Source organism: Quercus lobata, chromosome 12, assembly GCF_001633185.2.
Source record: "Quercus lobata isolate SW786 chromosome 12, ValleyOak3.0 Primary Assembly, whole genome shotgun sequence".
Classification (NCBI taxonomy): Eukaryota; Viridiplantae; Streptophyta; class Magnoliopsida; order Fagales; family Fagaceae; genus Quercus; species Quercus lobata.
In genome coordinates this window covers 11,575,610-11,601,459 of record NC_044915.1, presented here as the reverse complement: position 1 = coordinate 11,601,459, position 25,850 = coordinate 11,575,610, and the positions used below count along the sequence as shown (strand labels likewise).

At 37.1% G+C, this 25,850-nt stretch overlaps 1 protein-coding gene and 1 long non-coding RNA gene across 3 annotated transcripts; both read left to right on the top strand.

Moving 5' to 3' along the window:
* Window positions 1-352: 352 nt before the first annotated feature.
* Window positions 353-6,577, top strand: LOC115969810. Its single transcript, XR_004087080.1, has 3 exons — window positions 353-466; window positions 1,045-1,109; window positions 5,537-6,577. It is a non-coding gene; the product is annotated as an uncharacterized LOC115969810 (long non-coding RNA).
* A 6,938-nt stretch (window positions 6,578-13,515) lies between these two features.
* Window positions 13,516-25,271, top strand: LOC115969809 (3-isopropylmalate dehydratase small subunit 3-like). 2 transcript variants are annotated; one of them, XR_004087079.1, is made up of 3 exons: window positions 13,516-14,370; window positions 23,957-24,058; window positions 24,866-25,271. XR_004087079.1 is itself a non-coding variant. In XM_031089425.1 (2 exons), exon 1 carries the CDS (start codon window positions 13,573-13,575, stop codon window positions 14,350-14,352), a length of 780 nt encoding a protein of 259 aa, XP_030945285.1. In that variant the 5' UTR covers window positions 13,516-13,572; the 3' UTR covers window positions 14,353-14,370; window positions 24,866-25,271. The 2 variants fall into 2 exon arrangements, 1 of the variants encoding a protein (XP_030945285.1); XM_031089425.1 differs by lacking the exon at window positions 23,957-24,058.
* The last annotated feature ends 579 nt before the right edge of the window (window positions 25,272-25,850 follow it).

Here is a 25,850-nt window from a genome sequence, read left to right as displayed (position 1 = left end):
GAAATGGGAACTTGTATCCTAAAAAAAATATAATAAAAATGGAAAAAAAGAAACGAGGGCTTGTAAGATATTTCATAGAACTTAAATACGAATTCGTTTAGTTAAGTTTGGTTTTCTTTTTCCTTTTTTTTTTTAAAATAGTCCCTGTTGGAAAAATAGCGGGAACACTATAAATACATTACATATGAATCAGTGTCTTTTGTGTTTTGCGCGCTTTTCTTCGAATCAAAAAATTGTAAGAGTCTCTCTCTCTCTCTCTCTCTCTCTCTACAACTTAGAACCCGTTCTTGTTCTTGTGTTAGAGAATGGAGATCTGAGATCGAGATCGAGTGCGCTTCTCAACGAAAATTTTGTTTCTCTCTCTCTCTTCTCTTCTCTCTAACTTAGAACCTGTTCTTGTTCTTGTATTAGAGAAGAACTGAGATCGCTTGCGAAGATCGAGCGTGCGCACCTCAACTAAAACTCTGTAAGTATCTGTGCATTTTTTCTAGTTCGTGCTAACTTCTAGAACCGATCTGCGCATTTCTTCTCAACCTGTATCTGTTCCTTAAAATCATGTTTAAAACTGTTTTGCTATCTCACATTCCGATTCAATTTGTTTTAGGTACTTTATTGTTCGTATTTTTGGCTTAATTGTTTATAGTTTGATTAAAATTATATGTTTAGTTAATTACTTATCCTGTTAAACTCTCTATTTTTTTTTGCCTCAGCTAGTGTTTGGATTTTGATTAAATCAAGTTCTTTGGACTGATTATGTTCTTTATATTTGTAAATCTTTTTCTCTGATTTCCAATTATATTTAAAACTGTTCTGCTATCTCATATTCCGATTCAATTTTTTTAGGTACTTTATTGTTCGTAATTTTGGCTTAATTTTCGTAAACTGAGAAGCTTGCTCTAATTTCCGATTATATTTAAAACTGTTCTGCTATCTCATATTCCGATTCATTTTTTTTTAGGTACTTTAATGTTCGTAATTTTGGCTTAATTGTTTATAAATCACTTAAAATTATATGGTTAGTTAATTATTTATCTATCTTTGTAGCTTGAGTTTTTGCAAACAGAGAAGCTTGCAAAAGAAGAGTGAAAGGTGGACTTGTGGCAATTGAGGTAATTTTCTTGCTGTTTTTTACTATTTGTGGTTGAGGTTTAACAGCTGAATTTTATTCTTTATTATTGTTTTTGAAAAAATAGGTGTATTTTAAGAATTTCACCTTCGTTGTTGTGGCACTAGATTAGTAATTTTCAGTGTTTAAAGATTATAAAAGTAAAAGAAAAAAAAGAAGCAATTTCTACCGATTTTAGGTTTACAAACTAATATGGTAGTGAAAGTGATTTGTGAATTTACTACTTAATATATTAATTTTTGTGATTAGTGACATGTTTGTTTATAAATATTATTTAAAATATTGTGAAATTTGTCTTATCATTAGGCTTATTATAGTAGCCTAAGGTTTATTACAATACATTATCCATTATACATTTTTGTTTAAAAAAATTGTTGAGCTCTTTATGTTTGTCTTATACAAAGAGTGTTCAGCAATTATTAATATTGCATTTTTTTAAGACCACACAAAATACTGAGTTACAGAAATAGCCTAAGGTTCCATGTAGTTTATAGTTTATACAAAACGTTGTTGCCGGTTTAGCCCATTTTCTAACTACATCTAGGACCTGCCTATTAAACTTTTATGCTCCCTATAGATATTCCTTCAGCTTTCCATAGAGCCATGTCATCCACCCGACTCGACTTAGTCGAACCAGCTTGTTTTTTTCTTTTCACTATTTCATGGAGTTGCTTGTCCTTTGTCAAAATTACCATGCTTGTGAACTGTCTCACCATTGCTTGGTATAGTGCTTCCTTTACAGCTAGAATGACCGAATGTTTTCAACTGGGGTTGTTACTGGAATAGCAACCTTTGAATATTTCAGTCCCTTCTCGGTCTTTAGCCAAAAATACAAATCCCCCTCTGCCTTCCTTGCTTTTGCCATGTGCTGCCACTAGCAATATGAGTTGCCAGTCTTATTGCCCACTTTGTCTCTCCTCTGACAGGGGCTTAGCTACTGTGATGGAACTGTCTGCTCCTTGTATGTAGGCCTTGTGATACCTGTCAATCAAAAGGTTACAAGATATTTGTGTCTTGTGGATTTGGATTCTTACCCTCAATTAGGAACAAATTCCAAACGTCTAATGGAAAAATATAGAGAGGTATTTAAAGATCTTCATATGATTTTAATTAATCTAGAAAGCATAGGATAGGGTCCCTAGAGACGTTATATGGTGGATTTTGGAAAAGAAAGGAGTTTCTTTGAAGCATATTAAGGATATGTACAACGGAGTTGTAACTAGTGTGAGAATAAGTAGAGGAATCGCAAGTGAGTTTCCTATCACTATAGGTTTGCATCAAGGATGAGCTTTTAGCCCATTTCTCTTTGCACTAGTGATGGATGAGCTCACTAAATCAATCCAAGAGGGAGTGCCTTGGTGTATGCTTTTAGCACATGATATAGTTTTAGTGGATGAAACTAAAACTAGAGTTAATGCCAAGTTAGAAATTTGGCTAGACGCTCTAGAATCTAGGCTTTCAATTAAGTAGGACTAAAATAGAGTACATGGAATGTAATTTAGTAAAAGTAGAAACATAAACGAAGGGGAGGTAAGACTTGATGGTTAAGAGATACAAAAAAGCAACAACTTTTGATAACATAGATCAATAATTCATAAAGATGGAGAAATTGAAGAGGATGTGAATCATAGGATAAGAGCAGGGTGGATGAAGTCGAGAAGTGAATTAGGAGTGTTGTGTGATCATAGAATACTCCTTAAGTTATAATAGAATGAAGGCAAAGAATACATTTGGCCGACCTTAACTAATATGTTGAGGATCTATAGTTGACCCCAAAATTTTGGGACTAAGGTTTTGTTTGTTTGTTTGTTTGTTGTTGTTGTTCCTATCTTGTTGGGCTACCATAATGGATTGGTAGCCTTTTTTTACTTTATACTTACTCCTTACTGTTAGAAAAAGGCCAGATGACTCTATCCTCACCGTCTGTCCTTGTAATGGGAATTGAACTGATTACTTTTGCTTCCTCATAATTATACACCTGTTGGAGGATTTGATAGTTTCAAGTTCTAGAGTTCTGATCTATGAGATCGAAAACTCAATGAATATTCAGACTATCCAGCTGGGAAGAGCTGAGCTTGGGGGTAAACCAAGCTGTATCATTTATTTCTCCACTTCTACCTGTGCTTAGTCTCCATTTGGTCTTTAGCAAGAGGGGTGTTTGTGCAATAGCAAACACTTTTCTAGAACCAAGAGTCCTGTGGTTTCTATGTTCCATCCAAAGGGGAACCTTTGGAGAAATACTTGGCTTGGACTGTTTTTGAGAAGAGTGAGTTGGGTTGGTTGTTTAGTTTCCATACCCTCTTGGCTAACATAGCCTTGTTTAGATGCTTTTCTAATACCTAATCCCCGCAATATTTTGGTTGACACAAAGCTTCCCAACTCATTAAATGGAGTTTTCTCTTATCATTTTCATGACCCCACCAAAAGTTGCCAATGGGCCTATCCAATTCTTTACAAACAAGTTTAGGGAATTTGAAACATGCAAAAGAATAGAGGGGGATGGAATTGAGTATAGATTTTAAAGGTTACCTTCCAACTTGTGAAAGCAGCTTTGCCCTCCAACCTTGAAGCTTCGAGTTTACTTTATCTAATAAAGCTTGAAATGAGAGATTTTGTTCCTACTATAATTGAAATTGAAGCCCAAATATTTCCTTGGTTGATTCATAGACCTAATGTTGAGAGTTTTTTCCCATTTTTGGATGTTAATCAACTGGCCTGACATCCTTCAGAACCAAGATAGTTTATCTTCTAGAAACCAAAGGACTTTATCATTAACTTTGAAGAAAAACAGAGAGTCATCTGCAAACAGGATATGGTTGACGGCAGGGGCTGATCTAGCTATCTTAATCCCACTACAGAGTTAGAATCTTCTCCTTTGATCAATGTCCACGACAGCACATTTGCACATAGGAGAAAGAGGTAAAGGGAAAAGGGATCTTCCTGTCTAATTCCTCTCTTAGGCTGAATGGGGGAGGATAGAGAACCATCAAGAAGGAATTGGTAGGTCATCGCAGAAACTAGAAAAGCATTCCATTATGTTGGTCATCCAATGAGCGGGATAATTCATCTTCAAGAGAACTGCTTTTAGGAAATTCCATCTTAGCCTATCATAGGCTTTGTTCATGCCATGCTTCAAAGAGGCATATCTGATTTTTTTTCTTTCTTGTGTTTTCTAAGGTAATTAAAAATTTCATAAGTCAAAATCACATTATCTTGTATTTGTCTTCCCTGTACAAAAGCATTTCGGAAGGGAGTGATTAGGGAATCCATCAAGGGTTTAAGCCTATTTACAAGTGTTATATATATATATATATATATAGCCTTATAGATAATGTTGCAAAGGCTTATTGGCCGAAATCATTGCATTCTTCATGAGCTAGGGATTTTAGGGATGAGAATCGAGTAGTTTTTTTTAATAGAGTTTTTAGTCATATGATCAAAATTTTCTAAAAATTGATCTATTTATTTTTAACTGGTTAGTCGTTTTCTAAAAAAAAAAATAATAATTTAATAGAACCAACTGTTTGATCAGTGACCCAATGATTCAAAGGCTATATACAAGGTTAAGTTCCAACCCAGATTTAATAACTATGCTTAAGAGATGAGAAACTTGAGAATTGTAAATTGGAAAATCATAGTATTGTTTGAGAAATCACCAACATGTGGCATTTATTGAATTATGAATAAAATCACGAACCATAATCCCCAAGTTTCTATACCCGTGGTTTTGTTTCCCCAAACAATAAATCTAGTGATGCAAAATTTTTCTTGTGACTTTTTGTGATTGGTAGATAATAATAATAGTCTCAATGGTATTGGTAGGCTCATGTAAGTGTTGTTGTCCTAATCAAAACATGTCACCTTAGCAAGTTGTTGAAAATAATAGTGAAAAAAGGGGCCCCAAGCAATAGACTAGTGGTAATGACATTCTTTGTGTTATTCAAATGTCTATTGTTTTAATTCCAACTCCCTGTCTCCTGCAATTTCTATCTAAAAATAAATAAATAAAATTGTATTTTTAGCATTGCTCTTCTCAAAAACAACTTTTTTTTACCGGAAGAGACATCCATGCTCACCGATACATATTTCTGTATACTTACAATTTATATTATGGCACTTTTCTTTAATTATAGCAAAATTTTCAATTCCCAGCCACCAAACAGACTTTTTTTTTTTTAATGATAAATTAATTACTTGTTAAATTAGTTACTACCATTTATAAATTGCAGTTGTGTTTGTTTTCAGCTTAAAATGGTTTTTAGTGTTTTTCAGTTGTTTGGTGTGGTGTAAAATCCAGATCAAATTAAAAATGTTTTAGGCTGACCATGATGACACTATAGATATTAGATATATATATTCATGTGGATGGTTTTAGGCTGAATCTAATTTTTCTCTCCTAAACATATGCAGATTGATGGATCCGATAGCAGTGACCTATGAGACTTGTGTCGTATGCCAGACACAGACTACAGATCCTTTCAGGCCCACATATTGCGACCATACCTATTGCAAGAACTGTGCACTGGTCGAGATGAAGTCTGGGAGACAGCGTTGCAGAATTTGTAAGGAACCACTACACTTCCTGGTTAGAGTTATGGATTAGTTCAGGAGACCGTTCAAAATCTGCCCTATGCGAGACTATGTAATGTTGACTTGGTATCTTCTTGTTGCTTGCATACTGATGATGGTTATTGTGGACACAGCATGTTTGGTGACGTCAGGTCTCACCGTTGGGCTGGTTTGGCCTCTACTGCTGCCCTACTTGATGGTTTCCATTGTCATACATACTATTGCATGGGTGATTCTACTAGCCTTCCGTGCAGTCATGTGGATCAGGTATGTTGTATGGGTGATTGGTCACCGTCTTGCATGGTTTGTTGGCCCTTGAGCCCTCATGCGCTCCTTATTGGTACTGTTGGGTCGTGGTGACACTTTAGATATATAGATTGGTGGATGGATATATAGATAGATACTATGGTTTGTGATGTATAGATGGTACCTGTATGCTCATGGGACCATTGGGCTTGGCCTCTGCTACTACTTTACGATCTGGTGTCTATGCTCATGTCTATTCCGTGGTTGGTTTTACTTAGCTTCCGTGGATCAGATATTCTGGCCAGGTGATCGGTCACCGTCTTGCATGGTGTGTAGACCCTTGAGGCTTCATTTGCTCCTTGTTGGTGCTATTGGGACGATTTTTCCATGATGACACTATAGATTTTGGATATATAGATTCATAGATACTTGTGGATGGTTTCATGGTATTGAAGGATATGTGTAGGCCGACTTTCTTGGATGATTTTACATGATAGCTCTTTAGATATATAGATCGATACTTGTCTATGGTTTGTGATATACTGATCATATATAGATAGAAATGTGGGACCTAATTCCTTTTGTTTGAAAAACATGTTCATATATATAGATAGAAATAAGAAATATGGGACTAATTCCTGCTGTGATGTCTTATAATGTTTTTAGTATTCCTAGTCCAGATTCAGCAAACTCAAATTTACGGTTGACTTGTGTAATTGGAGGGAACTCCTACTGGGATCAAACTTAAGATATCTGAATTTAAAGCTCATCCCAAACCTCCAACTACTAGCTGCATTCGTTTGTACAATATTTTAGTTGTTTTATCTTCAATTTTGCAACCAGTAAATAAGTCTTCCACCTAATCAGAAAAGGTGAGATATTTAAACCTCCTTCCCACATCTCCTCGCCCCCTATTTGCAATGGTGAACACTTTGTAATTGTAACATTGTATGTTAATAACACATCTCTCCCAAGTTTATATATAATGACAGAACGAATTGTACATATAGAAAATTAGAAATGATCAAATGATTCAAATCATAAACTCTTGTCATGCTTTCCCATGAAATTGCATTACCTTCCTACGAAAAAGTTGTTTTTTAATATTTGAGGTGTTCACGTATGTCTGATTTGGTATTTTGGATATGGTGGTTGGATTATGTTGAAGTAAAATCAATTGATTATGTTTTCATGTTGGCCGGATTGGTTTTGGTTGTGTTTGGGGCTTGGTAATCGTTGTCCGTTGACGGTGTATGGGTTGAGGAGCTTAATTGGATGTGTAGAGTTTGGCTTGAGGAATGCCCGACCAATATACGATCCATTGAGAAATTATGTATTGCTTTTATTGAAAACTAGTTGCTAACCCGTACGATGCACATATTAGTTAAACAAAAATTTTAAATTTTAAATTTTCCTAAAGTTATGATCACTTGAAAAAATAAGTTACAATTTAAGAGGGAAAAAAAAAATACTAACACCAATAATGTTAGGCATGCCATGTCTATTATCAATGGCATCCTTTCTTTAATGAAAATTAAAGTCTTAATCATTTTTTTAATATAATATAATCCCTCCCATTGCTTAATTTGTTTGCAAAATCCTGGGTTTTTTCTTGCCATATAAAATGCAACCAAAAAACCCAAAAATAAGAAAATAAAAACTATAGAAGTTTTTATATAAAAAACAGTAATTATTTATTACACTCAGAAATGACACTAACACTTAAAAAGAGTCATTAATCTAGAGCAATAGGTTTTGGAAATTTTTTTTTTTTTTTTTTTTTTGAGAATTAGAAAAGCTAATTTAGTGTTATAGGCAATAGTTATAATATTTTAACAAATAAAAGAACAACAACAAAAAGGCGTATTAGATGAATAAATTGACTTTGTTAGAGAATGAAGACAAATAAATGCACTGGAAAGAATATATATCAGAATATATGAATGTAAAAAGAAGAAGAAGGATGTACCAGTTGAAAGACCATAGAGTTTTTATCGAGATAGAAGACAACCAATCTAAGAAGCACTTGGAATGCTCCTAATAATAGAAAAAATATAAGAGAAAGATAGGTTACCTCAAAAGAACAATGCATGACTATAGCAATTGAAATTTGTCAAGACAATTTCATATATTGCAAAACATGAATCCAAAATTTAGATGTTAAAACTTCTAAAAAGCCAAAAGAAAGAGTAAAGAATTTAGATACATTGTTGGGTGCAAAACAAATATTTGCACCATTGATGTTTGTAAGGTGGTGGGCTGTGCTAGTGGTGTTGGGCTGCTTTCTGCGGCACTAAGCCCAAGTTTTCTGGATAAGGGAGTTGGGACCGGTCCAACTGCAACTTAAGTTGATCCGACTTGTGCGCAAACTAGGCCAGATCTGCTAAGAACGTGTTTACGGCAGACAGAACTGTTTCAGGCAAGTTGTGGCAGTCAAACATAATAATAAAAAAATAAATAAAAAAATATCTAGCTACTCAGTAGGAAATGACCAAAAAGCCCTTGAACTCAATTACATCAACAATATTAATCGTTTTTATGGAAGGGAAAGAACAGAACAGAAGTTAACAAATATTAATATGTATGGGTTAGTCAGAATGTTAGGGAAATCAACCAAAAATCCGATCCGCAGGAGCAGAGCCAAAGAGGAAAGAATGTTCTTTCTCAACGCAGTTAATCTCTCAGGAAAGAGTCCTGCCGTGGAGATTAACTGCCCTGAGGGAAACGGACCTGAGTGGTTTTTCTGCACAGATGCTCCTTGAGGTTTTCACAGAGAGCAGGATTTCATGAGGGAGAGAGGGAACCAATCTACCAGTGCATGCCTACCGTTCTAATTCTCACTTTTGTCTTTCTTTCTTGTGGTTTTCTTTCTTTCTTTTCCCACTCGTTTCTTTGCTATTTCTTTATTTCTTTTTTAAGTTCCTATTTCTTAGTCGAAGTTCCCATTGTTGCCCCCCTTTTCTGCTCACGGCAAGACCCTCTCTTTATAGTGCCTGTTGTGACCAGATTTTACTGTTTTAGCCCTTAACTCCCTTTGTCTGGTCTAGGTGTACTGGCTAACCATCACTATTTCGTCTGTGTGTCACCCTCCCATCACCAGACAAGGAAGAGTATTTTGTTTGCTTGTCTGTCATGGCACCCTTTCCTGTTACGGTCTGGGTTCTTTCTCTCTTCCTATCCCTCATGGCATGCACCTAGTGGTTCCAACTCAGCTTGCCTCTTTTGTGTAGTAAGCTATCCCAACAGGACACCTCCCCGAAAGAGCCTGAGCCGAAACCTTCAAAATAGATTTTTCCCCTCTCCCCACCACCAAACTATGCCATCTGAATCTTTGACCCCCCGACCTTACCATGCTCCGTATTAGCTGGGTACAAGCTGGTGGTGCCTGGGCCTTGCGCATGCCTTCTTTCCATATGTGTCCAAAATTTGCCTGCTGCCTATTCATTTGCCGTGGTCCGAAGACTTGCCTACCGTTTGTTTTCTTTGACCTTTTATGTGGCTGCTTCTTGATTTCGAGCTCCTCTCAGGAGCTGGGCTTTATTTGACGATGGGCTTTATATTTCTTTGGCCCACCTCATTTCCTGCCATATTCGTTCTGTTATTCCTGCTGTAATGATTTAATCCTGTTGAGCTTTTTAAGCCAGTCGTTTATTCTTTCTCCCAGTGGCTTGGTATGGCCACTGGTTTCTTTTCTTACTTATGGGCTCCTGTGTCCCTTTTGTTTTTCTCTTAGGCTTCCTTAGCCCATTTGCTTTCCTTGGGCTTCCTTAGCCCTTTTGCTAATTTTGCATTTCCATAGGCTTTTACTAACTTCATTGGGCTTCCCTGACCCAATAACCTTATTCTTATCCTTGGGGTTCATGGGCCTGCCATAAACCCCTTACTTTTTTAGTTTGCATTACTTTGGGCTTGTGGCGGCCCTTTCTCACTTTTCTACCTCATACACTGCCCATGGGATGCTAGTTCTCTCTTTTTGGGCTTCTTTAAGCCCACTTGCCTCTTCAAGGCCGATTTGTTTATTTCTTGGGCCTGTGATCCATTATTCCTGCTGCTTGGGCCTGATGGTTTTGCTATATGCTTTGCCAATTCTTTGCTGCCCTTGTTATTGGGCTTTCCTTCTTTCCACTTGGATTCTCACAAATGGCCCTCAACAATGTCCTTATTAAGATGCTTGGTAACCATAGAAACCAAATATCAATCAAATGATTTCTTTTGCCACACCATACAAAAAAGTAAAAGCTAAGAAAAACACCATAAGAAAGTGCAAAAATAAAAGCAATCTTATATTCAAGCGTGGTAGATATGAACTTTATTGATTATTCCATACCATCTTGACAAATCTGTTAGAATGTTTTGTTTCATATTACAATGCATTGATAGCTATTTTTATGCCGTTTGTGCAATGCTCCGAAAAGTTGCAAAAAAAAAAAATACGACCACATAACAAAAAAAATTGACAATTCTTATTAAAAAAAACACAGTAAAATTATAATTAAAAAACCCTAATAGTAATCTAGTGACCGGAAAATTAGAAAAGGAGGAAAGGAAGAGTAAAAAAAGTAAAAAATAAAAACGAATGAGAGATAAGGTGTACCAAGAGTGTAAACTTCAACACCCAACTTGTAGCATGGTTTTTCATCAACACTTTCGCGAAAGAAAACTGCAACAACAACAATATTGTATGTGTTCTTTGGACGATCGAACTAGAATCCATATTTTCTACTGCCTAGCTTAGGAGAGGTTGTAGATGGTGGCAGTGGTAGATCGAAGTTGTTGCCTTAGAGGATTAAACAAAACCAAGAATCTATCATCATAACTTTTTGAAAGGCAAAGCAAACCACTGCAACAATCCTCTAGGTAACATGTCATTGATTTTGTGAACTTTGCAACTAAATTCAAGTCAGCCTTCAAGAAGACCCCAACATTTGTAACTATTACATCCATTGGTTTTGTTTTGGGTGTGATGATTGAGAAGTAGGATTTTGGGTTCTTCAACACATCGAAAATGGTGCATGTAAGCAAGGTGTGGATCATCAATGATATTGCGCCATTGTTAAGAGACGGACTTGAATTTGAGAAGTGACTTGATGGGTAATCGTGAAAAGATGTCAAAGAGGACATCTGAGGGAAACTTCACCACGCTTGTTTACCATGCTGTCGGTGCAAAAGCCTAGAAATAACAACCCTAAAGTTCCTCAAAAAAAAAAAAGAAAAAAAAGAAATAACAACCTTAACATCCACAACAATTAGGGAAAACGATTATGAAGACTGCTTTGTGGTTTGGTGTGGCGACTATGGTATTTGAGAGTGAGCATGAGTCTATCGTGTGGTAGTATTCAATTTAATTCTTAATAAACCCTAATAGTGATGTAGTGACCAGAGAATTAGAGAAAGAGATAAGGAAGAGTCCAAAAAAAAAAAAAAAAAAAATTGTATGAGAGAGGAGGTGTTTGCGTTTGAATACATCTTAAAAGTCCTAAACCAAATTTAAAAATATAAATAAAAAATGCTGATGTGGAAAATTATAGGAGTTTCAGAGGTTTCGGTTATATATATATATATATATATATATATATATAGATAGATAGATAGATAGATAAAATTAAGTTTGCTCAACATGTCATTAGCCATTGCAGCAAAGAATGGACAAAAAATTATCAAAGCACAAAATTGTTTCCTTTTAAAAAATTTGACATACCAAAATAGAACTTAATTGAAATATACTATAATATATATGCTTTTTATTCTTGTAATGTTACTACTTACTCCTATCATTCTAATTTCTAGATTTATTTTTATAATAATTTGGAGACCCATAGAAAGAATAAAATTGGTGAAGAGAAAAAAAGAGGAGGGGGGTGGGGCAACACACGGTCATATTAGTTTTTAGCCATGTCATTAAGGGTATGTTTGGATTAGTAGATTTTAGGGAGGATGAAAAAAAAAAAGAAAAAAAAAAAGAAGAGAAAATAGGAGGAAAAACTTTTTGAAAGGTATTTGGTTGGAAGGGAGAGAGAAAAAAGAGATGATGAGACCCAAGTGTTTTCTACCAAGCTCACCAAAAAATTTTATTCCCCAAATGAGAAGAAAATTGGTTTGTAAAAATGTTATAAAATAATTTAGGACTAAAACATTATTCTATTTACATCTAAACTTAAAAATTGTAATCTATATATATATATATATATATATATATATAAAACCGAAGCCTTTGCTTGCACCACAATTTTCCACGTCAGCACAATATTTAAAAAATAAAAAATAAATAAAAATTATAACTCCTCAAAACCCTAGCAACCTTACCCCTCTCTCAAGTTAAGAAATATAAAACCACGGTTTCTGCAAACTCTCTCTCTCTCCAGACGTAAGAAGCCCTAAAGCATTCAAGATCTACAATGCACGGTATATATTTTAGCTTATAAAGTTCAGTTTTTGTAAAGTTAGTTTTGTTTATATATTAATTAATACATAGTACTTTGTTCACCATTGAATACTCATATAATCAATTTCCAATTCAGTGTTCAAGAATTAAACCAAAATTCTAACTGCGCTATCATAAAATATTATTATTAGTATGAATTTTATGGAGTTGCGGTGTTCAAGAATTAAACCAAAATTCTTTTAAATTATCTATAATATTTTGTCCTCTAAAAATTTTATCTCTTTGATTTTATTATATTGTGTTTCTTAAGTTATAGAGAGATTTTCTTTGGTTTCTGCAAACTCTCTCTCTCTCTCCAGATGTAGGAAACCCTAAACGCACGGTATAGCATTCAAGATCTACAACTCACGGTGTAGATTTTAGCTTATAAAGTTCAGCTTTTGTAAGGTTAGTTTGTTTATATATTTAGTCCTTACGTTTAGGTTTAGGTTTAGGTTTAGGTTTAGGTTTTAAGAGATTTATATATTACTACTATGTGGCTAAATTTCCCGTGACATCAGTTTTATATTTTTAACTAAATACATCAGGAAAGCAAGAGAAGATGCATAAATATTTAGTCCTTACGTTTAGGTTTAAGTTTAGGTTTAGGTTTTAAGAGATTTATATATTACTACTATGTGGCTGAATTTCCCGTAACATCAGTTTTATGTTTTTTTTTTTTTTTAAATTTGTTTTATATAAGGTTAGTTTGTTTACATCAGTTCTTTATCTCAAAGATAAGACTTTTATTTCTACCGCAAGAACTATTTAGGTATGTATCCCTTGCAAGCACACATGAACTTAAATTGTCTTTTAATATATGCATGCTTTATTATTTTCTAATAGTTTTTCCGTGCATCGCACGGGTTAGCGACTAGTTTTGATGATTCGTGAGTATTTTGACAATGGTAATACTTATTAAGATCTTCTCAAAAAAAAAAAAAAAAAAAAAACCTTATTTAGATGATTGATGCATTAAAAAATAAAAAAAATAAAATGAAAAAGGGGAGTAGCGAAGACGTGAAGGGCTTTACTTACATTTGGGCCGCCCATTTTGACTTGCATGCTCGATGGCTCGATGCTCCATTGGCATTTTGTGCAAGGCCCATCTTTAATTCTAAAATTTTAAACCCTTTTTAGCTGATTTTTTAGTCCTATCACCTTCAGCTATCTGACACTCTTGACAGATTGACTCTCCTCAACCAAAATCATGGCAGCCTCCTCACTGTCTCTCTCTCCAAACCCTACTACCTTCACCACCTCACCCAAACCCTCTTTCTCTCCTTCTTATCACACTACTCGTTTTATCAAATTTCCCAACACATCCCAAACCCCAACCCACCTCATTGTCAATCCCCTCACCACGCATTCCCCACGCGCTTCCCTCTCCTCCATCATCCCACGCGCCGCCGCCACCCCCTCCTCCTCCACCACCTCAACCGCCCAAACATCATTCCACGGCCTCTGCTACGTCGTCGGCGACAACATCGACACCGACCAAATCATCCCCGCCGAGTACCTCACCTTGGTCCCCTCTAACCCCGCCGAGTACGAGAAGCTCGGCTCATACGCCCTAATCGGCCTCCCTTCCTCTTACACCACGCGGTTCGTTGAACCAAACGAGAACAAAAGCAAATACTCCATCGTGATCGGCGGCTACAACTTCGGCTGCGGCTCGTCTCGTGAGCACGCGCCCGTGGCTCTAGGCGCTGCTGGAGTGTCGGCGGTGGTGGCGGAGTCGTATGCACGTATATTCTTCAGGAACTCTGTGGCGACGGGAGAGGTGTACCCTCTGGAATCGGAGGGGAGAATATGTGAGGAGTGTAAGACTGGTGACACTATCACCATTGAGCTCGCGGAGAGCCGTCTGATCAATCACACGACTGGGAAGGAGTACAAGCTGAAGCCCATTGGGGATGCTGGGCCCGTCATCGAGGCCGGTGGCATTTTCGCTTATGCGAGGAACACTGGCATGATTCCCACTAAGTAATTCACCCTAGAATTTCAGGTACTCCACTCACTCACTATCTGCGTTTTTGAATTGAAAATTTGCTCACTTTTCTGTGTGACTGTGAATTTATGGAATTTTTTACTTTCATTCTTTCAATTTTTTTTTTATTTAATCTTTAATTTTGAGAATGTGACTTATTTATGTGAGTGTGTGAATGACGGGTAATTTAGATTTCTTAGTTTACCTGTATGTCCTTAGTTTGTTCAATTTGTTAATAGAGTTATTTTTGGATGTTTAGAAAACTGGACAGCAAAGAGTGTGGTGTAGGTGAGGATTAGCAAATAGATTGTGTGTGTATTCATTTTTAATGGTTGTTTACTTGTTTTTATTTGGTCTTATTGTGCATATTTTGTTTGATGAATTATTAGGTTGTTTAGGATGCATTAGCTTCTGCTTTCTGCATATAAAAGTTAATGAATTGAGGTGAATTTTTGTTTTAAGATGGAGAAGAAATGGATATGGATACTTTTTTTTAATGTGATTAAACTTGGAATAGAACCTGTAATGCCGAATACTGTCATGGATCTAGATTGATATGGCATGTGTTATTGTTTAGGTTTGGTAACTTGGAGAAGTAGGCATGGGGCATATTTGTAACTAAAATGTTCCTTTTTTTTTCTTTTTCTTTTTTTAATGTTTAGCCTATGAATTGTGCATTGATGATGAGTCTATGGGTTTATCATATTTAGTTTCCTTTCTTGGTGGTTTTTGCTATTCTTGTTCTAGTTCCTATAGTGATCTGTGTATGAATTGGAATCAAATGAAAAATTTCCCACCTCTTTACATGTAAAATATTTGCAGGAAATTTTTTTCATTTTACAGTGTTTGGCAGTGTACATGAAGATGTTGTGTAAAATATTTTCCAGTGTTTGGCACAATGTAAAATGAAAAAAAAAAAGAGGTAAAAATTTAAAACATTGTTTATTAACTTCCAAAAAATACATAGAGACAGGCGAAGGGCTAAAAAGGTTGAATCTACTTATACAAGTTCAAAATAATGAATATACATTGATTATGATCTTTTAAGGGATACTATGATAAATTGTCCTGAGATATCACCAATGGTTAAAAAGGTTAATCTACTTATAGTACCACTTCTTTGAGCTTTAGTTGAAGCTTGTAAATCATCTTGTAAACTTCTTTTGTTATAGAAAGCTGTGCGGAGAAAGTGTGTAATTAGCTAGTGCACAGAATTTTGTGCAATAAGCAATTGATCAAAACAATGAGACAAGCACACAATTATATTAAGCATATCACTAATTAACCTTTCAAAAAAATTATTCCAAAAATAATGTAGTTACAAATTTTCCAATTTAATTGAGAAACTAAAATAGAAATAAAACTACCAAAAAGTTAAAAACTCTTGAGCCAGAAAGAGGGAAAAAAAAAAAAAAAGAAAAGAAACACCCTAAATGCCGCTGTTTGACTAAACTTCCTATGTAATCAAAAGACAAAGGTACAATTCTCAACAAAACTGGAGCAAAAGGAGCAGTCATAGCCTAGCTCATGCTGCCTTGACTGGCTTGGCGTGTGGCTTTTCCATCCACCATTTTGGTAGACCCTATGGCCAGTTTCTTCATTCTGTCCAGCATTACCACCAGTTCGATTTGAGAAATCACCTCGCCTCTCAAAGTCATTTCTCCCATAGTCCCGGCCTCCGCTAAAATTCCCACTACTAAAGTTTCCACAGCCCCTAAAGCTATCATTTCAATAACCAGCCCGTCCTGAAAACCTCCCTCTGTCATTGTTAGCTGCAAGAAACAGCAGACCATGAATTCCAACTATATGAAAAAAACAGCACAAAGGTTGCCATGGCCCATCCAGCAGGCACTCAAAGACTCCAGACTCTCATCACATTAAATATAACCGAATCGATGAGACAAAAACACATAAGTTACTTCACAACATTAAGTTAACATGCGTACCACACATATCCACAAAGTACGAAAAGTTAATCATGACAGCCATACAAAAAACAGAGGATGAAGTTTTGTGTGTCCTTGCTTGGTGAAAAATGTGAGAATGAAGCTTAGACTGTACAATGGTTTTTTTTGATAGATAATAAGAGTTTTATTGATGAAAAAGAACAATGTGTTTACGATTGTAAACACACTGCCCTCGAAACAGATACAATCAAATCATAAGGAAAGACTAATAGAGTTAAGGAAATCAGACAAGGAACTACAATGCGTAAGCCCCCAAATACGAGACCACTCAAACAAAGTCCTAGCAAGCAAGGTCTTCAACTTATCTATAGGACTCTCAACGTCCTCAAAAGTTCAGGCATTGCGTTCCTTCCATACTAACCACATAAGGCAAGCTGGTACCAAATTCCAAACCTTTGAAGAGTAAGTTCCCAACCGATTCCTCCAAGCAAAAAGAAGAGAAACAATAGTGTCTGGCATCACCCACTGAACCCCAAATATACTAAGGACCTCACTCCACAAAGTAGATGCAAACTTACAATAAATCAAAAGGTGATCCACAGTCTCCTCATCACACCTACATAAACAACACCAGTTGACAAGGGGCAAGTTCTTCTTAACAAGGTTATCAATTATGAGAATCCCACCCCTAGCAGCAGTCCATAAAAAGAAAGATACCCTTTTAGGTACCTTTACACACCAAATGCTCTGCCAAGGGAAAGAAACAGAAAGGGCTTTCAATAAAGCAATATAAAAGGATCGCACATCAAAGACACCACTACGATTCAACTGCCAAATCAAGATGTCCTCCCCATCCCCACTAGGAATCCTGGCAGAAACATGCCCATAGAAAGAATAAAACCTCCTCAACTCCCCTTCATTAAAATTACGTCGGAAATGGAAGTTCCAACTCCTACCTCTCCCGTCTGGTGCAAAGATTAACATGTCAGAAATCAGAGCTTCTTGAACCACAACACATGCAAACAATTCCGGGTATAATTCCTTCAAAGGAGTAGGACCACTCCAAGGGTCGTGCCAAAACCGAATACGATTGCCCTCTCCCATTACATACACCACATGACTGAAAAAATTGTCTGCACCTTTCCTGATATTCTTCCATAACCCACAACCATGAGTCCCTCTCACAACTCTAGTGCACCAACCTCCACTATCCTCTCCATATTTGGTGGCTACTACCTGACGCCATAAATGAGTAACTTCCTTCCCAAATCGCCAAAGCCATTTCCCAAGTAGAGCTTGATTAAAAAGCCCAATCTTCCGAATCCCCAAACCCCCTATCTCCACCAGCCAAACAACCTTATCCCAAGCAACAAGCGGATATCTGAAAACATCATCAGAACTCCCCCACAGGAAATTCCTCTGAATCCTCTCTAGTCTGTTTGCTATGTGTTGCGGAACTGTAAACAGCGATAGATAATAAGTTGGGAGACTCAACAAAGTACTCTTCAATAAAGTAAGCCTACCTCCTTTTGACAAATACAACCGCTTCCAACCAGCGAGCTTTTTCTCCACCCTCTCTAAAATAGGATTCCAGATCGAAGCATCCTTAAAATGAGCCCCAAGAGGCATTCCCAAATAAGACATAGGCAGACGCCCAACCTTACAACATAGAATGCGAGCCAAAGCACCCAAATTCCCAACCACACCAACTGGCACAATTTCACTCTTGCCAACATTTACTTTTAAGCCTGTAATAGCTTCAAAAAAGATCAACACCATCCTTATATATAATAATTGTTCCCTAGATGCATCGCAAAAAAGAATAGTATCATTAGCAAACAAAAGATAAGAAATATGCAAACCTCCTCTTGCATTGGGGCTTGCCTGAAACCCCCTAAGAAAGTCACCCTCTTCTGTCCTCCTCAATAACCTGCTCAACACCTCCATCACCAACAAGAACAAAAGAGGAGATAAAGGATCTCCTTGACGAAGACCACGTGAGCTACCAAAAAAGCCAGCCGGGACCCATTAATAAGCACTGAGAAACGAAGTGAAGTGATACAAGCCTTCATCCACCTCCCCCATTTCTCCCCAAAACCCATCCTCTCCATTAAGTAAAACAAAGCATTCCAATTTACATGATTATAAGCCTTCTCTATATCCAACTTAATGATCACACCCGGAACATCACTCTTCAATCTACTATCCAAACATTCATTTGCTATAAGAATAGAGTCCAGAATCTGTCTTCCCCCTACAAATGCATTCCGAGAGTTGGATATAAGTTTGTCCAAAACTCTTTGAAGCCTAGAAGCCAACACTTTTGACAGAAGTTTGTACAAACTTCCCACAAGGCTAATGGGCCGAAAATCTTTAATATTGACAACTTTAATCTTTGTAGGTATCAAACAAATAAAAGTAGCATTTAGAGATTTCTCAAAGATGCATTGGCTATGAAAGTCTGCAAAAAAAGCCATAACATCCTCTTCTATCACACCCCAACACTTTTGGAAGAAAGCTATGGTAAAGCCATCAGGACCAGGAGCCTTACCACCCTCAGCCTCCTGAAGAGCAGCAATGATCTCCTCCCTATCAAACTCCCTTTCAAGAGAAAGCCTATCAAACTCATCCAAACTAGCAAAATCTAACCCATCAACAATGGGCCTCCAATCCTCAGGTTCCTGATAAAGACTCTTATAAAACCCCACCACCTAATCCTGAATATCTGATTCAGCTTCATACATAATGCCATCAACCTCCACACCCCTCATGGTATTGGCTCATCTATGTGAATTAGCAAGCCTATGGAAAAACCTAGTGTTATTGTCCCCCTCCTTTAAGAACAAAGCCCTTGATTTCTGCCTCCAAGAAATCTCCTCCAAAGAAGCTATAGATTCGATCTCCGCCTTAATCTCAATTTTTCTTGCTTTATCTGCCATAGTCAGCACTTGCATACCTTCTCTCAAATCCAGATCCAATAGCTCAGACAACAAAATTTTTTTTCTAAAATGCACATCCCCAAAAACATTTTTATTCCAATGCTTCAAGTCTTTTTTAAGAGCCTTGAATTTACATGCAAGAACATAACTAGGGGATCCCACAAAATGATAACTGTTCCACCAGCCCCTAACTCGAGCCACAAAACCCTCCACTTTTAGCCACATGTTCTCAAATTTAAAGGGACTTTTCGCCCTCACCAAGCCTCCTGCCTCCACTAGAATAGGACAATGATCGGAAACCACCCGAGGGAGAGGCCTTTGAATTACATCCAAGAAGTGTTCCTCCCAATCAGCTGAAACCAAAACTCTATCTATGCGAGACATAGCAGGGTTCGCTGAATCTCTAAACCACGAATACTCACCCCCGACCAAAGGAAGATCAACCAAAAAATTCCTCTCAATAAAGTCTGAAAAATTGAACATGGTTGGACTAAACGAATTACACCCAAGACACTCTGCCGAGTATCTAATAATATTGAAATCACCCAAAACACACCACGCTGAACTCCACCTCGCTCTCACACTATCAAGCTCTGCCCAAAAAGCATCCCTCAAACCGGCATCATTTGGGCCATAAACTCCCGTGCAAATCCAAACAAAACCATCTGCCACCCCTTTCAACAAGACAGAAACAGAAAAGCTACCCACACACAATCAATTTTCTCATACACCCTTGTGTCCCAGACCACAAAAATACCTCCCGCTGTGTGAATGACATCTAAAGCCACCCAATCCACAAAAGAGCTGCCCTAAAGACTTTTCACAGCAGCAGAATTGATATGGTCCAGTTTGGTTTCCTGAAAACACACAACCTCACACTTCCATTCTTTAAGTAAGTTCTTCACAGTATCCCTCTTATGAGGGTTGTTAAATCCTTTCACATTCCAAGATAGAAGTCTCAAATTCATGGACAACCATTAGAGCTCAACCCACTGAATTTCACAATCTCCCTGTTTCGTTTACCAGCTTGACCATCATAATTAACTGTAGAAATTAAATTCCGTAATTCCCTCATACCTTTTGTAGAGGAAGAAGTAGTGCGACGAAGACTGCCTGCCTCAGCTTGTTTCTCCCACACTTTCTCAAGTCGTCGAAAAAATTCAACACACTGCCTCTCACAGGAATCTATTGGGAAGCCCACCCACTTACCGAAGCCCTTGACCTTCTTACTTACCCAAGCCGAAGGTTCCAAATCATCTTCCACAGAGATGTCAACTGGGTCAACTTCCTCATTCATTAACACCAAACCCCCATTAGGATCCCATTGAGCCAAATGTACATATTCCATCAATTGCTGCTCCTCCTCATCCCTATCCGACTCCGTGGGATTGACCCAATTCAACACCAACGTCTCTTCATCAAAAGAATCCGAAACCATCTCAGAAATAGGAGAAAACCTGTTATGTTCCAGTAAAGGCTGATGGCAAGACACCTCAACCCTCTTTTTTGGTATCGTCAAACACTCCGACACAGCATCAATGAATCTGGGATGATCACCGGAGCTCGACACATGCGAAACCTCCACAGCCCCACTTATCGGACACCCCGTCGCTGGATCGCCGGCAACTAAGACACTGGAAGTAGCCCTCACCTCGGCGCCGCTACCTGAACAACCCGTTGGAGCAACAACCTTCTGCATCGCCCTCTCGGGTTCGCTGGAAATTAATGAAGCCCCTCCCATCTCGCCGGAAACACCCATCTGCACCGCCGTGTCGGAACCTCCATCGGAAGTTGAAAACTCCTCGCCCATCTCGCCAAAACCTAAGTTTGACTTCTTGATACTGACTAGTAAGCCCGATCCCTCACCACGCTCACAAGGTCGTGGCAATCCTTGTAATTTCAGGTGGGTTATTTTTTTTGATGGGTATAATTTCAGGTGGGCTATGCCGCCAAAATGATCCTCTTGGGCCTGTTTAAAAGAGCCACCATCTGCTTGCTTAACAGGCCTGAGTTCAGTTGATGTTTTATCATCTAAAACAGACTTGGGCTGAACAAAATTGGCCCACTTCACCTCACATTGGCCCGTTCCATCAAGATCCACTGATATGTGTAAAGAAAAATGGGCTCTAGTCCACTTCAAAGTAGACACACGCGTTGGCCTTCCAGAAACAAGGTGAGTTGAGATATTTGTTTTTGGGATAAAATCAAATCCCCCAAATCCCTCCTTCTGGTTTAACGTACTAGCTAGTTTAGGAAACTGCTTCTCCAAATCTAAATCACTTCCTAATTTCACGTGACCATTAAAGTCCTTCCAAACTTGGTTTCTTGGATTACCAGTAGGTTTTGCAAACCTACCACCGCCGGCATCCACCTCCTTCCCCGGCCTAGAAACAAGTTTACCTAGGAAAAAATCACATAACTTCCTTTCAAGAAAAGCCCAGCCACCCTTATGAAAACCTTCTGGAACACGCAAACAGCCACGTCGAGCCCCATTGTGATACTTAGATATTTCCACAAAACAGCCAGCCTTATTCAACCTACTAGAGCACTCTAAAATTTTATAATTCTCATGAAACCGTTTGAAAAAATGTTGCTTGCTAAAATTCCAACTGCGTAACTTAACCAAGCATGCAATGATCCAGTCCAATCCCGATCTACCTACCCGGATAGAACCATGGTACCTTCCCCGTCTTTATGTAATGGAATAAGAATTCATATGTCCTCCGTCAAAAGCCAAGAAGAAGGCCTTTGTGTCAATGCGAAAAAAAGCAGAATTCCCCCTTTCCCCATGTGAAGGTGAAGGCTTGGATTGTGAAGAAGGTGGTGGCTTAGGAGGATTAGGGTTCAGAGGGGGTAAGGATGGTTGGGTCGGCGTGTTGTGGGGTATGTATTGACCAAACTGACTAGGCCAATAACAAGGCTGTGGGAAAGGGATTTGAGGAGGAGGGAAGAAAAAGGGAAGGTTGGGGAAGTTAACAAAAGGTGTAATAGGCCCAAAATTGTTGAAAACCGCTTCAAGTTGTTCAACAGTTGCAGTCATAGGCAGATTTGGTACAAATATGGCATGAGTCTTAGTTCATTATTTTCTATGCTTTGTTGTCATAGAGCATGATGCAAAGAGTCAAGAATGAATACTAATTCAACAAAATGAAATATCTACTACTCAAGTTCAGTGCAATGTATCTTCGTTGTGCCGTTCCCCTGTTTAAAGAAATATCTACTACTTTTAGGAATATTATCCAGTCCAGTTGGTACAGCTCCAGAAATTTTATTGTAGGAGAGGTAACTGTGAGTACCAAAATAATCAACAATCAGAACCTCATACATATAGCTAAGATAATATTCTAATATATGGTTTACAATGATGAGCAACGTTCTTATCAACCACACGCACACGCACACAGGGAGGGAGGGAGAGAAGCAATACTTGCAAGATTTCCAAGTTGGTCAAATTTGCAAGCTGTGCTGGTATTCCTCCCGTTAAATAGCTATTATTTAAATAACTACATATCAGATTCACAAGGAGAATTATTAAAAATTATCATTTCGCTGAAGCCCATTGTTGATTAACTCAGACCCTTGGATTATTTTAGCTAATGCTTTGGTTAGTATAAAATATAAACAACAGCCTTTAATCTAAGGAACAAAGTGCAAACATGGCCTCAAAGGGAATCAAACATTGAATTCATATCAAATCTGCTACTTTAAATTCTAACAAGGAATCTTGGATCTCAAACATATATCATAAACTAGTATACAATAATTTCATCACAAAATATCATAATGCCACACATAAATAAAACCCCCCAAAAAAAACCCAGATGTGAAAATCATAAACCATAACTCATATCAAACAACCGTTGTCAAAATCATCAAAAAATAAAAAATAAATCTCACACTACCGAATCAACACCGAAAAACCCATATGAAAAATGATAAAAAATCAAATATGTGTAAAACTTATGATTCATCAAAAATAAAACCTGAAACTTTGAGATGTTTTTCTAGCAAGGATTAGAAATCGACCTAAGAAAAACTAGAGATGGGTTAGAGATGAAGAAAAACGAAAAGAAAAGGAGAAATCTAATCTGAAAAGGCAGAAAAGTACCTGGTTTTGCTGCCGATGGGCAGCGCTGGCGGAAGTTGGAGCTGGCCGGTGGTGCCTTGGACCTTGGAGCTGGAGATTGGCCGGGCAGGGGACCGGAGGTGGCTGGTTTTTTGGAGAGAAATATGAGAGGGAGAGTTTAAGCGCAAAAGTAATTGCGGGAGTGATAAGTATCAGGGTGCGAGAGAGTGAGCAAATGTAAAATGTTTTACCAAAATTTGAAGTGTAAAATCTTTTACATAAATTTGCTTAGATTGATTTAGTTAACTGAAAATATTTTACTTTTGACCAAATATTTTACTGCAAAACAAACACCATAAAATTGGAAAATATTTTTCTGAAAATATTTTACATTGAAACAAACGGAGCGTTAGTAATGCTTGGATTTCACATGACCCAAAATTTAATCTGAGTTGACAATTAAATTGGATGTCAGTAATATGAATGACATGATAACATGATAGAGGTTATGATTGATGTAAAGAATAGGTAGAATAAGATTACCCTGGAAGAAATTTTTATGTTTATTATATCCACTCACATATTATTTTAATGATTATTCATTTGATAAATCATTGTTCAATTGGCTAACCCATTACTAAATTTGATTCTATTATCATGTGCACTGTGTTCACCTTCATTGGTAAGGGTAGGAGCAACGACAGAATCTTTGTTGGGTAAGTGAATGAGGGGGAGACTTTGGTAGGAAGATGTAGTATCTGGGTGACTGCTAAAGCAGGGCATGTGAGTTTGAGGTAAATCAAGTAATATAGTAGTTAGTTAGTGTTGTTGTGAGTGCCTATTGAAAGAAAACTCTTATTATCAGCTCTCTCTTGAAGGGCATGTGTAAATTTAATGGTGTGTGATGGATGAGATATCAACATTTGTTGTTCTTTCTAAGTTAGACCTTTCTTCTCCATGATTTATGTGCTCCAGGCTTGAGCCCATGGATGGGAATGGTTGGATTATTTCTTGTTGGTGAAAGCTATTTGTACTTGGTTTTCATTGCTTGGAGGAGGAAACATGGAGTAGATTTGAAAATGATCATTGGTGCTCTGTGCGTGAGGAAGTTGTGAATTGTATGTTATTTTCAGGGTGTAGAATCTTCAATTGAAGTGATTGCCAAATGATTTATTAATACTGAATTTTTAGATTGAAATATCCAAGGAATATGTGAGATCTTATCGGATGTTTTAGTTTACTACATCCCCCTGGCTCTTTTATGTCTTTGTCTGCTTAGAATTTCATGAGTGAAATATTCTTTTTCTTACGCTTAAATTGTTTCAGACATGAAATGAGCTGAGAGATGAAGCAAATATCTAGTTTTTGTTTTAGACCTATATATTAATCAATTCTAAACAAATTTTTTAATTAATGTCTATGTCTGGTCATGATATTATACTCTTTTGAGTGAGATCTTATGTCTCTTTGCTGTTGTATTTTAGGTTCTCAATATTTAATTGTCTGTATGCCCAATCCAAGTATATATTATATAAGGAACAAAAATCTGTTTGCATGCATCAGATATATGAACTAATTTATTGTTTGTTTCTGGCTTTTAGAGCTTTTATAGGAGGTGCATTGCAGGAGGCTTTCGGTTGTACGGATGCTTATGGATCCTTTCTTCCAGATGTTTCAGATGAAAAGTTTCTGTGTTCCCATGTTTCTCTCTATAATAAAATGCCATTGTCATATTTATCAAAAGAATGAAGGATTGTTGTCACTGAAACATTGCCATCTCTTCACGTTGTAATGCCTGTTTTCAGTAGGACTTGCAGTTAATGTGTGTTGTAACTTATCTTCAGAGATTAGTGTTGATTTAAATTTGGTGTATCAACTTAGAAGCTTGTTTCCCTGAACACTTTTTGATCTCCTGCAAGAAAGGCACCAAGGAATCTTTGCATGTGAGATTTTGGTTGCTCCAATTTCGTTATTTATCATTGTGCACTATGCAATTTCAAATTTCAATGAAGATTGTCAAATTGCTTTTCTTTTTCTTTTTTAATTTTATAAAAAGGTTTATGCCCTATAAAAGTATAAATTATAAAGGCAAAAGGCTAGTCTTGAGTCATTTTATGATCTTAGTTTTTATCCGTAGTTCAATTCTGTATTCAGAAAAGGAGAAAAGAACATAAATCCATAGGCCAATGCTATAGCTTTTAATAATCTCAGTCTTAGATATACATTTCATTTTCATCATTGGTGGAGGAAAGTTTTTCGGTCTAAGATTCACCACATTTAGAACACATTTTGGATAGCCATTGGATCAAAAGAATGATTATCATCCATAATATGCTACTGCAAACTTTCATTTAGGAACGGCTGTCAATGAAGCCTGCTGTCAACAACTCGAGGCCATTACATTCCCACTTCTATTCACTATAGTGATTATGAAGTTTACACAGAACGCATACTCGTTAATTCTTACCAGATTGTCATAATTGCATGGTTCATAACCATTTCAACTAGTTCAAAGCTTACCAATGTTCAGGAAGTATTCCGATGTGATATAGGAAGGGTGGGGATTGGATACTAGTGGAATGGACT